The 15,814-nt window shown below is 42.7% G+C and overlaps 1 protein-coding gene across 1 annotated transcript; it reads left to right on the top strand.

Annotated features, from left to right (window-relative positions):
* Positions 1-1,986: 1,986 nt before the first annotated feature.
* Positions 1,987-11,316, top strand: IFNAR2 (interferon alpha and beta receptor subunit 2). The gene is made up of 9 exons (XM_053386616.1): positions 1,987-2,173; positions 4,727-4,828; positions 6,111-6,152; positions 6,305-6,425; positions 7,512-7,684; positions 8,412-8,554; positions 9,163-9,325; positions 9,559-9,680; positions 10,543-11,316. Exons 2-9 carry the CDS (start codon positions 4,786-4,788, stop codon positions 11,269-11,271), a joined length of 1,536 nt encoding a protein of 511 aa, XP_053242591.1. The 5' UTR covers positions 1,987-2,173; positions 4,727-4,785; the 3' UTR covers positions 11,272-11,316.
* Positions 11,317-15,814: the final 4,498 nt, after the last annotated feature.

Raw genomic sequence — 15,814 nt, forward strand, 5'->3', positions numbered from 1 at the left:
AGAAGGAAAGCAGCCTGGAAAGCTGGAAGGTATATAGTTTTACCTAGTGAAGGTAAACCATAAGAGATTTCGGTACACAATACAATTTGTTAATGATGCCTTAGACCGTAATCCTATACTGACTTACTTGGGAGTATGCCCTACTGAACTCAGTGAGATTTAATCCTGATGAGATGTGTATATAATAGCACTGTAAAAGCCAGCTTAACATTTTGAAAGAAAGTACAAAACCTATGTGACTTTAAAATACACATAGGGCACCTTCAGGGATGTGTGAAAGGCACACACACATCAAAAGGGCAGGTTTCCACATAACATACATGGAATCCCTGACAGAGAAAGGCTCCTGCTTCACTGTCAATTGCAGAGAAAAAAGCATGAGGTATTTTGTTTTAGTTATCAGTGGAAATGTTATCTAAAATTTTTAAACTCTAAGGGTTCCTCCAGACTGTCACTATTATATGGAAGGGATTCATGATCATTCTCATGCTACTTGGTCTAATTTGTTGACATACATCAATTCAACTGAAAAGGAACATAGACTCTTAGTGGTTATGTTTTAGAAGATTAGGCTAAGGTGATTTCCTCAGTGCCTTGGATTGTGACTATAAAAGATACATCACATGAATTAAAGTCTGATATTACCTTCCCTATCTCCCCCCTCCCTCTTACCCACTCCATTTTTCTTCCCCCCTTTTCTCTCTCTTTCCTTCAGTATGTTTAATATTGTTTATATTTTGTCTTATTTTAAAAATTAATAGTTTCTTTGAAAAAAAAATCTTAGTAAAAATCAGGCAATCTAATCTAACCACCACATGAGTTTTGCGCAAGCAAATCAGGATGAATGCTGAATAAACAGGCTGTCCAAACAGTATGCATTTGTTTGTAATTAATTTGCAAAACAGATAGGTCTTTTTTTCATGGCCACTTACATATTTCATTGGAATGGGCTGGAGGACTTCCTAAGGGGAGTAAGCATCTTAAAGGATGAAGAAAGCTGTATTTCTAATGGAAATACAGACAATGTCGGCACCTGAAGCAATGTCTCCATCTTATTCAAGAGAGTGCAGTATATAGAAGGCATTCCTCAGGTATCCTAAGCCCAGACTATTTTGGACTTCGAAATATATAACAACATAAATCAAATACAATTTATTGTGTGAATGCATTAAGGACTTGGTTGTTGAATTATGTAGTCTTTTCTGAGAATTTGTTCCTAGAGAAACAGCACCGCCTACAGGCCAGAACACACTCAAGCAGGCTTTGGGAATCATTTTCCATTAACAAATTCTTAAGGCCTAATCATACGCAACTATGCCCCAAATCATCTCCTAAGTGACTTTTCGGAAGGGAAATAAATTGCTATCAGTGTTTGCTCAGATGTAACTAGTTAAATGATAATTTTACGATTATCATTTGCTCCCAACTATGGTCCAAACGTTTGTCGAGAACTTTTGACTGTTTGATTTTACATATAGGTTCAAATGCCAGGTGCAAATGTACATCTCACCCTGCATTTTTCACAATATGGGGCACAAGTCTGATATCTAGTACATCCCATTTAACTACTTTTGAAGACCTCAAGACGTAAATTTAATCACCATATATGGCGGAGTTTATTAAAAAAATTTTTGGAGATTATCGATTTGTACATTTTCTCAATATGTTTGGCAAAACCAGCTCTTTTGACACTCCGATCCAACCGTGATCAGCTGCGGTGCAGAACTCGCCGCCTGTTCTCATTTCCCATCCGCTCAGTGCTTGGTTTTGCAAGTTCGCTGCCGAGAACACCACATTAAAATGCATAAAAAATATATTTATTTCATTAGTTGGGTATACAGTATATGGATAACCTGCCTTTCTTTCCTCGCGGATGGAACTGCGCCACCAAGCTAGCCTTGTTTCCATAATAAGGGAAAGAGACGGGGCTCTTTCGAGTACGTATTTAGAATTCCCCTTCTTCGCCCTCCCCGAGCCCGGCCACTTGCGGCGCAGACAAGATAAGCCTCCCCGCCCGCCATGCGTGGCTTTCGCTTTCGGATCCGGCGGAGGCGCCTCGGCTGCCGAGCGAGCGACACGGCGTCCGCCTGGAGGAGAGCCTCGAGGGCTCGGCGGCTGCAGCGGCGCAAGCGGCGGGGATGAGAGCAGCGGGCGGGCGGGCGGGCGCGGCCAGGTGAGCTGCGGGTGGGGCGGGAGCGCTGCCTGCCCGCCTTCGAAGGCGAGGACAAGGTGCCCGAGTGTCCGCGGGGGGAGCGAGGCTGGCGCTGCGCCTCGGCGGGTCCCCCGCGCAGCCTGGAGCTTCTCGGCGAGGTGGTGGAGGCCGGGACAAGCCGGGCTCCTCCGCCGACCCTCGCAGAGATCGGGCCTTGCAGGCTGGCAAGGAAGGGGAAGGAGGGGAGGAAGTTAGCGAGGGATGGCGGCGCTCCTTTCCGAAGGAAATGCCGCTGAAATAAACGGGCTGGTCTCCTGAGCGATGCTGGTTATATATAGCTGCAGACTTGTGTTTAAAGTGTCTATGGTTTTAAAGGTAAAGGTAAAGGTACCCCTGCCCGTACGGGCCAGTCTTGACAGACTTTAGGGTTGTGCGCCCATCTCACTCAAGAGGCGGGGGGGGGGGGGCAGGGCTGTCCGGAGACACTTCCGGGTCACGTGGCCAGCGTGACAAAGCTGCATCTGGCGAGCCAGCGCAGCACACGGAAACGCCGTTTACCTTCCCGCCAGTAAGCGGTCCCTATTTATCTACTTGCACCTGGGGGTGCTTTCGAACTGCTAGGTTGGCAGGCGCTGGGACCGAGCAGCGGGAGCACACCCCGCCGTGGGGATTCGAACCGCCGACCTTTCGATCGGCAAGCCCTAGGCGCTGAGGCTTTTACCCACAGCGCCACCCGCGTCCCTATGATTTTAGGCTTCTTTAATTGCATATTTCTGTACAGTAGTACCTTGGTTCTCAAACTTAATCTGTTCCAGAAGTCCATTTCGAAACCAAAGTGTTCCGAAACCAAGGCACACTTTCCCATAGAAAGGAATGCAAAATGGATTAATCCGTTCCAGACTTTTAAAAACAACCCCTAAAACAGCAGTTTGACATGAATTTGACTATCTAACGAGATAAAATGAGAGCAATAAACAGTGTACTGCAGTCACAGGATCAATCAGTCAGCAGCTGAAGTGGGTTCCACACAGTCACAAAACCCCCCAAAAGAGCTGCAAAAACAAAAACGCAAAATAAATAGCAAAAACAGACAGACCTCAGTGTAACACTCAAAACGGAAGCATAACAATCAAAACAGAGCACGTTCAACTTCCGAAAAAAGTTCGCAAACCGGAACACTTCTGGGTTTCCAGTGTTTGGGTTCCAAGTTGTTGGAGTACCGAGGCGTTTGAGAACCAAGGTACCACTGTATTGTGTCTTACATTGCATATTCAGTGTTGTGAGCCACCCTGAGTTAATAATAATAATAATAATAATAATAATAATAATAATAATAATAATATCCCACCCATCTGGCTGGGTTTCCCCAATCACTCTGGGCGAATTACAGCACATACAAAAACATAATAAAACATTCAACATTAAAAAACAGAATATCTTATACAGACTATAAGTAACCAATAAATCAATAGAATCATAAACATAAAAATAATCAGTTTACAGTTATACCCACATTAAAATAACCGCCAACGGAAGAGCACAGTATAAAATCCACATAATAAGTAAAGTGTTCATCATTAAGGCCCTACAAAAGCCTTCCCTGTTTTTAAATAATGTTTATTTCAGTGGGCTCCAGCGAGGTCAACTTGCACAGGTTTGGATGGCGAGAGCGCCACTAAGTGTGTTTGTTGCCTTCATTGTTAGGGCCAAACTACAAAGCAGCTCATACATATTGTATTAGAATGAAAGGCATCTTTTTTGGATAGTGTGTGGCTTAGCATCTAAGAAACAAAACCCAAAATCAGTCCTGGGGAAAAAATGAATAATAATCAAATAATAAGTGTGCCCCAAGGCGTTGTTGGCGACATTCTTCAGGGGTGTGAGACTGAGCAGCAGAAATCACAACCAGGCATTTTGACTGAATGTGCATGGGCTGAAAGGAGGGGAGGGAACAGGTGCACACCCACAGTCCCTGCCCCAAACATCCCCACATGTTCAGCTGAATGCACTTCGAATCCTGAGAAAGTCTGAAGTGCAGCAAGTCCATGCAGGGATGGGGGGGGGGGCTTGTATGTCCCCAGTGTGACAAAATCCTGCCTTGACAAGAGAACCTTAATCTTAAGTGGCTGATGCATAAATATTGTTTCATAAAGACTATTATTATTGATTAAGGCTTTCTTTTTCAGTACCTTAGCCTCTTCTGTCACCTACACCTTTCTTTCTTTCTTTCTTTCTTTCTTTCTTTCTTTCTTTCTTTCTTTCTTTTTCTTTGGGGGGGGTCTGCCTTGTTTTTTCCTTCACTGCTAGTTCTCCTCTAAATCTTTCATTGGCACACTTTCCCCTCCCTCAGCCCAAATTTTCTCATGCATCTTGTTTTTGGAGTATCCCTGGTATGACAAGATCCAGAAGGAGAGGGAAAGAAATGATTTGGGACCGAGTATCATGGGCAAAAGATAATTAATGAATGCCACCCATATTAAATGCCAGTTTGGAAGAACGTTTCATGTTACCCTTTTGGAATCACTGTTTTTGTCTGGGATTTTGAAAAATAATAATTGTTTGGTATACATGCAGGAGTCACATCAGCGCTTACCCACCTGTAGAGACCACCGCATAGGATGTTATTTTAAACTATGATGACATTTTTCATGGGACCACTGCATTTCTACAAACTTGGTGAGTTAAATCTAGAAAGAATTTAACAGCACGCACTTCTTTTTCTTCTTGTCTCAGCTGCCTTCTTCTTCTTTGCCAAATAAATTTGATCCTCAACTAGTTTCTAGTCTCAAACTGCCCAGGCTGGAAAGAAGACAGCTTTTATAAATAAATAAAATTATGCTTAGAGCACCTGAGTCTCTTAAGATAAGGGAAACAGACTTTTGCCTAGCTGCTAAAGGAGCTGAAAACATGCACCCAAAGTTAAGCATTTAAAAACAGCATTTACTTCATTGTGTAAGTGGCTGTTATAGAAATTTAAATGGCACCTCCAGTTTCATTTGATTTTGAATTATTGTTTCTGGACTGTAGAAAAGAACATGTCAACTATTAATTGTAGCAGAAGGGGGATCCAAAATTGGTCCAAGGAAGCCTGAATTTGAACATGGAAATAAATCATGCTACTTTAAATTGAGCCCTAGTCAACTAACTTTTACTCAGAGTAGATCCATTGAAAGTAATGACCCTGACTAACGTAGGTGCATTCATTTCAATGGGTCTGGTTAGTTGAATCATGTTTTGGGGGAGGAGCGGGTAAAGTCCCATTGCACTAATGGCAATTTCTGCACTGGCTGCCAGCAGCTCAACAAATTACTTGAATACGGCCCGTTTTATTTATTAGACATGTTTTATATTGATCTCAGGATAATGTAGAAACATTAATATTTTAGAAAAAAATGTAAAGGCTAGGAAGGAGAGAGAGTGCAGATATGTGGGATGTGGAAGGAAAGGCATTTTCATTGGCTTAGGACTACTAGGAGCCATGGAAGAGGAAAGGGGCAGTATAGTGGTACCTCTGGATGCGAACGGGATCCGTTCTGGAGCCCCGTTCGCATCCTGAGCAGAACGCAACCCACGTCTGCCAGTGCGCGGGTCGCGATTCGCCGCTTTGGCGCATGACGTCATTTTGAGCGTTTGCAAGTGCGCGAGCGGCAAAACCCAGAAGTAACCCATTCCATTACTTCTGGGTCGCTGTTGAGCACAACCTGAAAACGCTCAACCTGAAGCATATTTAACCTGAGATATGGCTGTAGAACATACCCTAGACGTGATTGGTTGCCCTGCCCAAGGTCCCCTGACTTAACACCCATTCTTCTCCAAAACTTGTGAAAGCCACAAATCTCAGCTGCTGAGTACTTTTCCCAGGAAGTACATTCCACTCATCATACAAACAGTTTTAAGAGCGTTTTCTACATTGAACAGATACTTTAAAATTTCATATATCTATTGTTTTAATTTATAGTGTACATCAGTGCTCTGATCTCTGCTCTGTGCAGTTTACTTGGTAAGTATTTTTAAACTTCTTAACATTTGCTGCCTGGTTCACGTTGTATTTTGTTGCTTATGAGGAGCAAAATGCACAGCTATTTTGTCACGTATGATTGGCAAACCTCGTACTCACCAGTACTTACAACTGTTCTTTTTCGCCACCACAAGAAACCTCGGTTCAACTCAAGTTGAAAATGGAGCCACGGGATTTTGAGTACATATTGAGGTGGGAATCTGGAAATAATACAGGGACTCCCACATGCTACAATGTGATGTATAGAACGAGAAGGTACCTATGCTTTTTCTAAAATACATTCCCACATTTTGTAAATGATTGTGAATGACTGATATGGTGCAAGATAATTATTGGCGTAGGTGTATCTAGTTATGTTCCTGTTATATGAAGAACAGAAACAAAGCGTTATCTGGAAGATTAAACGCTAACAAATTTGATATGGCATGTGATTTTGCAGACTGCATTCCACTTTATCATGACCTTTGTATTGGCTGGGGATATGCACCCATAAACTGGATAAATATTGAGTCATCTGCATGCTAAGAGGAGTTGCCCTCTTTCCAGGGTTATACCTTGCGGTTGGCTAGGTTGGCCCCTGCCAAGGGCCAAGGAGGTACACTCTGGCTCAGAGGGGCTGAATGGGAAAGCAGTAAGCAGAGGGAGGTAAGAAGGCAGAGAGATGGATTGACTGACTGCAGAGGAGGCGGGGGAGACACAGCAGGGCAGTCCCAATGGTCATGAAGGAAGTCACTGGTGATGAAAAGCAAACTTTTTGACTTTCTGGTCCATGGTTTCTCTTGGCTTCGGAGGCACCAATACATCTCCTTGCCAAGGGCACAAGGGTCCCTAGGTACACCACCACCTCTGCTGCACTGCCTTCCCACAGACCTGAAAGCCATCTCTCTCACTCTCCCCATCCACAAATACAGCCCTCTGTCCTTTTCTCATCACTGGAGGTGGCAGTAGAGGAGTCCAAAGGAAGCATTTCCTCCTCAGTCCTGCTTCCTTTGGCTCCTCACACTGTCACATGGCCTAAAACAATGAAACATGGTAGATTAGCTATAGTTGCTTAAAAAACCCTAGTTATTCTCAACAACGAAAAGGTGGTGAATCTCAGAAACAGACTACACATGAAAAATAAGCATATATTTGAAAAGCCACCAAATGTACTTTTGCACTGACATCCTTCTCACAGAATGGGACACTTCATGTCAAATTAGGGGATGAGGGTGAGTAAATATATGCTCAATCTCACTCCGGCATTCTGGACAACTTTCATGTGATGCTTTTGAATTGCTGCTTTATATCTAGTTAGGAAGTACTGATTGTTCATTGGCTCCTCCTTGTTTCCGTTTAAAGTTATCCAACACCAGACATGAAGATTGTCGCAGAGTGTTCCAATATCACACGTTCATTCTGTAACTTGACAAAAGAGTTTACAGATCCCTACGAGTCATACAAAATAGTAGTGGAGCAGGTCACAGAAAGCGGAGTACATTCTTCAGATACTTCATTCAGTCCATATGCTGACAGTAAGTAATTTGCTCTTTATTTATATTTGAAGCACATGCCTTATGCTTCCTATAAGTCCTAGGTCAACCACACAGATTTCACACTGGCCAAGGTAGAGGCCAGTTGTCAACCCCCCCGGGTCATCTCCCAGCAGGCTCCAAAGCTGTCACTGCCCTGCCCTGCTTCTACTTGTTTTAATTGATGCTGCCGAGGCTTCCACAGTGGCAGAGCCCTGGCACCAGCAACCTCATGCAATTCTAGCCCCCCAAACCCCCAAGACTCGCTCCTTCTTCAGTATATTATTTTCAGTTATTCAGATCATTATTCTTTAAGTGCCAAGAGGTCCCGAGGTCCTGACAAGCTTTATCTCCAGCTCTCAATGGGCATCCTCTTGCTTTTCAATGGAATGAATGGCAAACTACACCACACTAAGATCAGAACACAGGACTAGGTGCCATATTCAGAGCAGGCTTTCGGGAACAGAAATGAGGATCAAAGAAGGTTGAAGGCCAACAAGCTAAGAGGCTGAAAGGTCGGTTTTTGGGAAATTTCTAATCAGTAGAACACCCGCCGTACCTATTTAGCCTTAAATCTGAAAGAAGCATACCTGGGAGAACGTTGTATCATTTCATTTGAGATCTTATGTCCAAGTTAGTAGTGCATTGGATTGTAATTTCATTAATTTCTCTAGGGCAGAGCTTCCCAACCACATTGATTCCTTCTTTTCTTCCTTTCTTTATTCAACAGCATGCCTAACACCACCCCAGTTTGAGATTTCTGCTTGTCCAAGCTGCGCAAATGTGACAGTGAAACTTTCAGCCTCGTTACTTCATGTATACCAAGAGCTTGATTATACGGTCACAGTGATAAGAGACAGTGTCAAGGAAAAGGTCGGTTGCTTATGATTAAAAGGGAAATGGTAGACAGCATCAAAATTAATTCAATTCATCTGTAAGAAAGCTGCTGTTTCTGTTTCTAGTTCAGGTATATCCGAACTTAATAATTCTGCTCCCTGATCCTCCAATGCATGCCTAGAGTTCCTGTCTGGGTGGGTTTCACCCATTCACTTCAATGGAGTGGGCAGCACCCCATGTTTTGCCCTTTCAGTGGCTGTTGACATTGAGATAGACCAGAAGGGCTGTATATATTTTGGAATGCCAGCAGGAATTGCTGGATTGAGATGTTTTGGATTAATAGGGTAGGCCACTTCCCAAGCCAGTTACGTGAGGATTGGGTATAGCAGCAGCTAAACCAGCAGAGTCCAAAGGCCGGAGGCTACGTTGGTATTGCAGTGCCTTTGCACTGTTGCTGCAAGAAGAATTGGCAAGGCAAATATTTAGCAGATGAACAGAAATGATAATGTTACTTATTTTAGCTTTTTGTATTTCCAGAGCACTTTAGGAAACATTTTCATATGGAACCTAACAATAGCCCATGACATAGGCTAGTGCAATTATCCCCACATTCAATTGTCAATCTTTTTCTTCTTCTTTTCTAGCGTGTTGTCAATACAACCAGACAAGAGAGTTTCCACACTATCATTGGAGATTTGAGTTTCAATACAAATTATTGTATTGCTGTTGATGTGAGAACAAGTCTAAATAATCCGTGCACTCCGTCTGTCCCCAAATGCCTTATCCTCAGCTCCAATAATATATCAGGTATAATGAATTAAGGGGTGGGGAGGGGTTGCAGAGAATTAATTTAAAATGATTATTTTCTTAATTTAAAAAACACTAATAATAGATTATTGATTTTAGTATTTCAAATAATGTTTTTTAAAAAATTATATGAATTCTGGTAATCTAGTGCTCTGTGTGCCCAATAAAACCAGAGTGTTTCACAATAGCCCACATATTCACTGTTCTTTAATCACGTTCTTTTTATCTTACAGGTCATATTATATTACCAGTGTTGTTTGGCATATTAATGTCGTTGGCACTAGTACTCACTCTATTTGTCCTGTATAAAAGGGGTGTTATTTGCTTAAGATGGAGGAAATGGCCAAGCGTCTTGGTATGTAGCCTTGGACAGATTCTTTTTTTAAGATAAATAGCTTAATACGCTTTACTGTATGTATGTATGTATGTATGTATGTATGTATATAGAATTTTATTTATTTTCTATCTTCTTTTCATGAAACATTCATTGTTGAAAAGACCTAAGGGTCAGTCCCAGGGTCAATGCCAGTTTCATAGGGTCAGGTGATATGAGAGTTTGCCCTCTCTGCCTGGAGAGCTGCTGTCAGTGATGTACAAATAATCTGACCAGTTTCTCTATCCTATTAACACTTGATCCTCACTGTGAGAAGCGAGGTAACAGGGAACCAGGCAGAGGGCCTTCTTGGTGGTGGTGCACGCCCTGTGGAACGGCCTCCCATCAGATGTCAAGGAAATAAACAACTACTGTGTCTGACTTTTAGAAGTCATCTGAAGACAGACCTGTTTAGGGAAGTTTTTAATGTTTGATGGTTTATTGTGTTTGAATATTCTGTTGTTGTTGTTGTTGTTGTTGTTGTTGTTGTTGTTGTTGTTTGATAGTACTTGTAATCAACAGCACCACAACATTTACATTTAGCCTTGTGCCCCAGGTATCTGGCCTCAAGACCATAAAAAGCTGGAATAAGTAAATGAAGAAAGAACCAGACTGTTCAGGGCTTTTTCAACAAAACCCCCTTTATTGAAAATGGAAGCAAATCCCAATGAAAGCCAAAAGATTCTCACATCTGTGGAGGGTTTTGGGATTAAGGCCAAACTATCGACATCCAATTAATATTTATTAATATTAATATTCAACTATGTATCACACCCCCATCTTTTTTGAAGGCATCTATTTTATTTTTCCATCTGTAAATTTCGAATTTGTTTTTTTTTTTCAGAACATCAAACCAAAATTAGATTATTCCCTTTTTAAATCAGAACCGGAAGAAGTGCACACCGTCCAGGTCACCCAACAAAGTAAAAAAAAAGTATGTGGATACGATTCTGATGAAGAGGACAGTGAAAGCGTTGCTGGAAATGATGATTTATATACTGCACGTGGTTTTTTGGGGCAGACTTCAAAGTCCTGCTCGCAGGAGGACAATGCAGAGCCACCGTCCCTAGACTGCTCATCCACTACAAGTACAATAGCTGACCCCCAGGATGATGAAACAGAAAAGCTTCTGCTCATAGGCTGCTCATCTGCTCCAAGTGAAATGCCTAAACCTGTAGATGCTGAAGCAGAAAACCTTCCGAATGATATTAGCAAAGAAGAAAGCCCAACAATTCAAATATTTCATCCTTCTCCTGAAGTGGACTCCGCTAATGAGCCAGACCTGGAGTGCAGCAGCTGTTCCAGTGTAAACTTAAATACTGTGGTGCTAGGAATATCTGGCAAAAATGCGACTGCTTCTGCAACACTAAGCTCTTGCCAAGAGAAGGCTGTGGGCTTGAAAGTGTTGTGTGTTTCTGATGCATTCGAACCGAAATATATCACTGATGCTCTAGAAATGCAGAACTCTGACATTCCTAAGCTCTCTTGTTCCTGGCAAAATTCTAATGGGTCTGGAGAAAGTGAGTCATCGGATTCAGAAACGGACTGTGTTGGTGAATACATGAGCAGATGAATCAAAGATGAATAAAAGAATAGCATCTTCCTGTACGATATATATTCCTATATATATCTTCTGTCTAATGCTATCAGTATTGTACAAGTACATATGAAAATGCAGCACTGTTGTGAATTCCCACAGCATTAATATCATTTTCTGTTCACTTTTTTTTTTAACGGGGGGCAAGCCACTTACTAGTCTGCTTCCAGTATAACTGAGTACCCACAATCTGTCATGGCCTGGTTGGATGCAGAGAAATGATGGGAGGAACCAGCTGGTGGACCACCAAGGGAAGAAGGCTCAGAGCCGAGGGAGTGGTGGTGGGAGGACAATGAGTGGTCAGAAGGAGAAGACAGAGAAGAGGTGTCACAAGCTAACAGGGCTTAGTGAGCCTGCAGAGTCTGTGGTAGAGGGAAGTCCAGAATCAGAGGCAGAGACTGAAGCAGGAGGGTGGGAGGAAAGAGGCCAAGAGACAGATATGAGTCAGGCTGATGAAGGCTCTCTGGTGTTTTCCTCTACTGCAACAAGCTCCCCTTCCCCTTGTCTCCTAGAACCAGAAGGGGCATGAAAAATGCAGCGGAGAGATTGGTGATGCGCAGACATAGCCTCCGATTGCTTCGGGGGGGGGGAATCCTGGAGAGGAGAGGACTTAGGTAGCTGTGGGTAGGTGGGGACCTTCAGTCTCAGCAACTGCTTTATGGGCGCAAACCCACCAGGCATGAGTTGCTGCACTCATTAGGCCAGGCACTTCTGTACAGATTGTGTTTTTGCTAATAAAGAGTTAACTCCAGCTTGCACAGTGTGACTTACTGCTGACTGACTCCTGAGACAACCATTTGTGAAAGCTGGAAAATAAATCCAGCCTTTTGTGTATCTAGAATAGAATTACAGTGGTACCTCGGGTTAAGTACTTAATTCGTTCCAGAGGTCTGTTCTTAACCTGAAGCACCACTTTAGCTAATGGGGCCTCCCGCTGCCTCCGTGCCGCTGGAGCACAATTTCTGTTCTCATCCTGAAGCAAAGTTCTTAACCCGAGGTACTATTTCTGGGTTAGTGGAGTCTGGAACCTGAAGCATATGTAACCTGAACCGTATGTAACCCGAGGTACCACTGTAATTGCAAACATGCATCGCAATATCTTCCGATCCTGTTCTATGTTCATTCTATATAACCTCTGTCTTGAGGTTGGATTTGTCGATCACAGTTGATCAGCTGTGCCACTTGATCATCAAGTGTTGTTGACCATGGTGAAGTACTTCGCTGGTAATTAATTGACTGTGAATGGATTTCCTGTTATCTGTAATACATAGCCTAAGACCCTGAGGGTTGTAACTCATTATGCCTCTTTATTCAGAGAACTGGAGGGTTCAGGGCCTTCAGATAGACTATATGTGAACTTATGCTAGGGAATGCGTTCATTGTGCCTTGTGATCCAATTCATACCTTTGTGTGTTTTTCTATCAGTATGAAGTATTCCCTCACCCTCAGATTGTTGGCAGGCTTTAAACTGGCTCTGTGATTTTTTGCGTTGCAAAGACATTAGAGAGGTGGCAAAGAGAGATGCTAATATACTTGACCTCTTTACTGTCTGTCACACTGGGATAATCTTTGATCAGTTTCTCATTGCAGAGAATCTGATTGTATCAATTGTTGGAGTGGCTGGACGTAGGAAGGGGTTAATTTCCTTCATGAGCATAAATCACCCCGTGGGTGAGGTAATCACAGGTGCAAGGTCAAATGCGCCAGTTGCAAGGTCAAATGGCTCAGAGCCCTGACTATATTTGTGATTAATGTATGCCAGCTAGTTCAGTCTTGGTTAGTTGGTGTTAGAGGAATGTTGATATTTTGTATATAGAATCATAGAATATGAAGGGACCCTGAGGATCATCTAGTCCAACCCCCTGCAATGCAAGAATATGCAGTTGTCCCTCACGGGAATCGAACCCACAACCTTGGTGTTCTCAGCACCACGTTCTAACCAACTGAGCTACCCGTATCTGAAAAGCCTACAAGCTGGAACTTCCTTTTCTGTGTATAACTTTTATCCAGAGCTGTTTGCTAAGCTTATTTACTTCTACAACAGTAAAAAGATTTGGACCTTAGTCTGCTTCTGTGTGGTGTCTGGTACTGCGAGCAAGATGCACACACTTGCACTGAGTGTGCATCTTATATCAGATTCCCAACAGCAGTGCGATCGTGTAATGTTAGCCTATCAAACTGCACTTCACTTTCAAACGTGTAGCTGAGGGAGCTTAACTATTAAATGTCCATTCTAAATTGCTCCTGAGCCACGAGGTTCCTTTTTAAAAAATATAAAGACATCTCTGTGGCTTAACTATGCATTTCAATATAAAGAGTAGTTAGCACCTAAAAGTGTCATTTGATATCACCATCTTTCTAAAATACAGAATAATTTATATCTTCTATATCAACTTACAGCAGGAAGAGCCATTATGAGTGGCCAGTAAGATTTCCTAAGGCCCAGCAGGTTGTTTCCTGTAGCTCTGGAGAGCTCTGGTTCAGACTAATGAAAGCTGGAGTAAACAACATCTGCGTGACCTATGGTTCCCCATCATTGCTGTGGTTGCACACATATTATTAGACTGTACTGCTTCCCATTTGCAACTATGGCAGATGTTTGTGAAGAGTCAACATATTTGGGGGAGAAATCTAGAATTCAACTTCCTCTTATCAGCACATCACACCTTAGATCAGGTAGTAAATAGCTAACTGATCCCCTTGAAGGAACAGGTGCCTAGTCTGGGAGTATTCCTGAATTTCAGTCTGCCACTGGAGTCCTGTTTGGAGTACTTACGTCCAGCATAGACTGATTTGTGAATAATAATAATTTATTTGTACCCCACTCCAGCTATGTCCATTCACAGACCTGGTAGTCTGGCCTCAGTTGCCCATGGTCAAGAGACCTCCTCTCTGCTACTGCCATACCTTCTAAGTGGGGCTGCCCTTGATGATGGTAGGGCTGGTGCAGAATGAGGCTGCTAGGTTGGTGAGTTGGAGGCCCCATTAGCTAAAGTGGTGCTTCAGGTTAAGAACAGTTTCAGGTTAAGAACAGACTTCCAGAACGAATTAAGTTCTTAACCCGAGGTACCACTGTACAGCCTACGTCCCATGCCCCCACCTCCTAACAGTTTGTATTTGCCTTATTTCGGTTCACCACTTCGTGACCTTAAGGCAGTGATGGCCAAACTTGGCCCTCCAGCTGTTTTGGGACTACAATTCCAATCATCCCCGACCACTGGTCCTGTTAGCTAGGGATGATGGGAGTTGTAGTCCAAAAACAGCTGGAAGCCCAAGTTTGGCCATCACTGCCTTAAGGTAAAGGGCAGGTGTAAATATCTATATAAATAAATAAATCCCTGTTGGTTGCATTACTGCAGAGAATTTGTTTCTTTTTCCATTGGTAGATATTGGCTACTACTTAAAACAGGGCATTTTGATGTGGGATATACCAAATCTGCTCTGTTGGTTCCTTTGACGCAGTTTTTGAACACTTTCGTTTTCTCGCAGGCATTTGCTCTTGTAAACTTCAGAGACCTATCCTGTTTATGATAACTTTCATTGACTTCCTTAATGGATTTGTTTTTGGAGACTTCAGTCAGACAGCACATCAGAAATCTGAGACTGGTTGGCATCTGTCTTGTCTTGGGAGACAATGGAGGCCTGTGCCTTTTTAGGTGAAGTCAAACTGTCAAAAGGTTACAGCTGCTGCTGCTGCTGTGGCTGTAGAGACCGATATGGGAGACACAGGTTTCATTGCAACTGGGGCAGATGCAGGCGTCCGGTTGTGCTGCTGCAGATGCACACTAAACAATAAAAGATGACTGGAGGCCTTACATTAAAACCACCTATATTAGTCATGAAACACATGCCTTGCGGTTAAACACTTGCATGCAGCTGTTAACAGAGAACACATCTAGTTTCCCCCATCTGCATTGCTTTTGTATTGGTTTCAGTATTATACTGCTTATTTCACCAAACACCATGGAAAAGTGATCATAAGCCCCCTTTAATTCAGGATATAGCTAGTGACCAGATTACTTTCTTGCTACAATTAACAATTAATTATTTTTATTAATATATTTCTAGCCCCCCCCCCCTTTCAGGGCAAGCCCTGATAATTAGACTGCAATTGACGTGGGCCTGTTTCTCAAATGTGCCTGCTTATTTCTATGTGGGCTTCCAACTGGCTTTCATTTTACTTGAACCACCATTTCAAAGCAACCCTGGGAGATTTGGCACACACTGCAGTATGAGGTTGAGTATTCCTACAGCTAAACCAGACCTTTGTCCATGTTATCTTATTGAAGCAAAGTCACATCTAGCCAAGCAAGCATGAAGGCTATGTATAATGTGCAATGTCATAGAGTGTGGTATTCACTTGTGCTGACTGCATTGTATTATTATAACTATTGCTTACTATTTTGTTAAATACACAGACACAGGGCAATATCAAACTGTTTTACTCAGAGTTGGTCTACTGAAATTAATGAACATGGCTAAGTTAGGTCTATTCGTTTCAGTAGGTCTCCTCTGTGTA

The sequence above is a fragment of the Podarcis raffonei genome, chromosome 4 (assembly GCF_027172205.1).
Source record: "Podarcis raffonei isolate rPodRaf1 chromosome 4, rPodRaf1.pri, whole genome shotgun sequence".
NCBI lineage: Eukaryota > Metazoa > Chordata > Lepidosauria > Squamata > Lacertidae > Podarcis > Podarcis raffonei.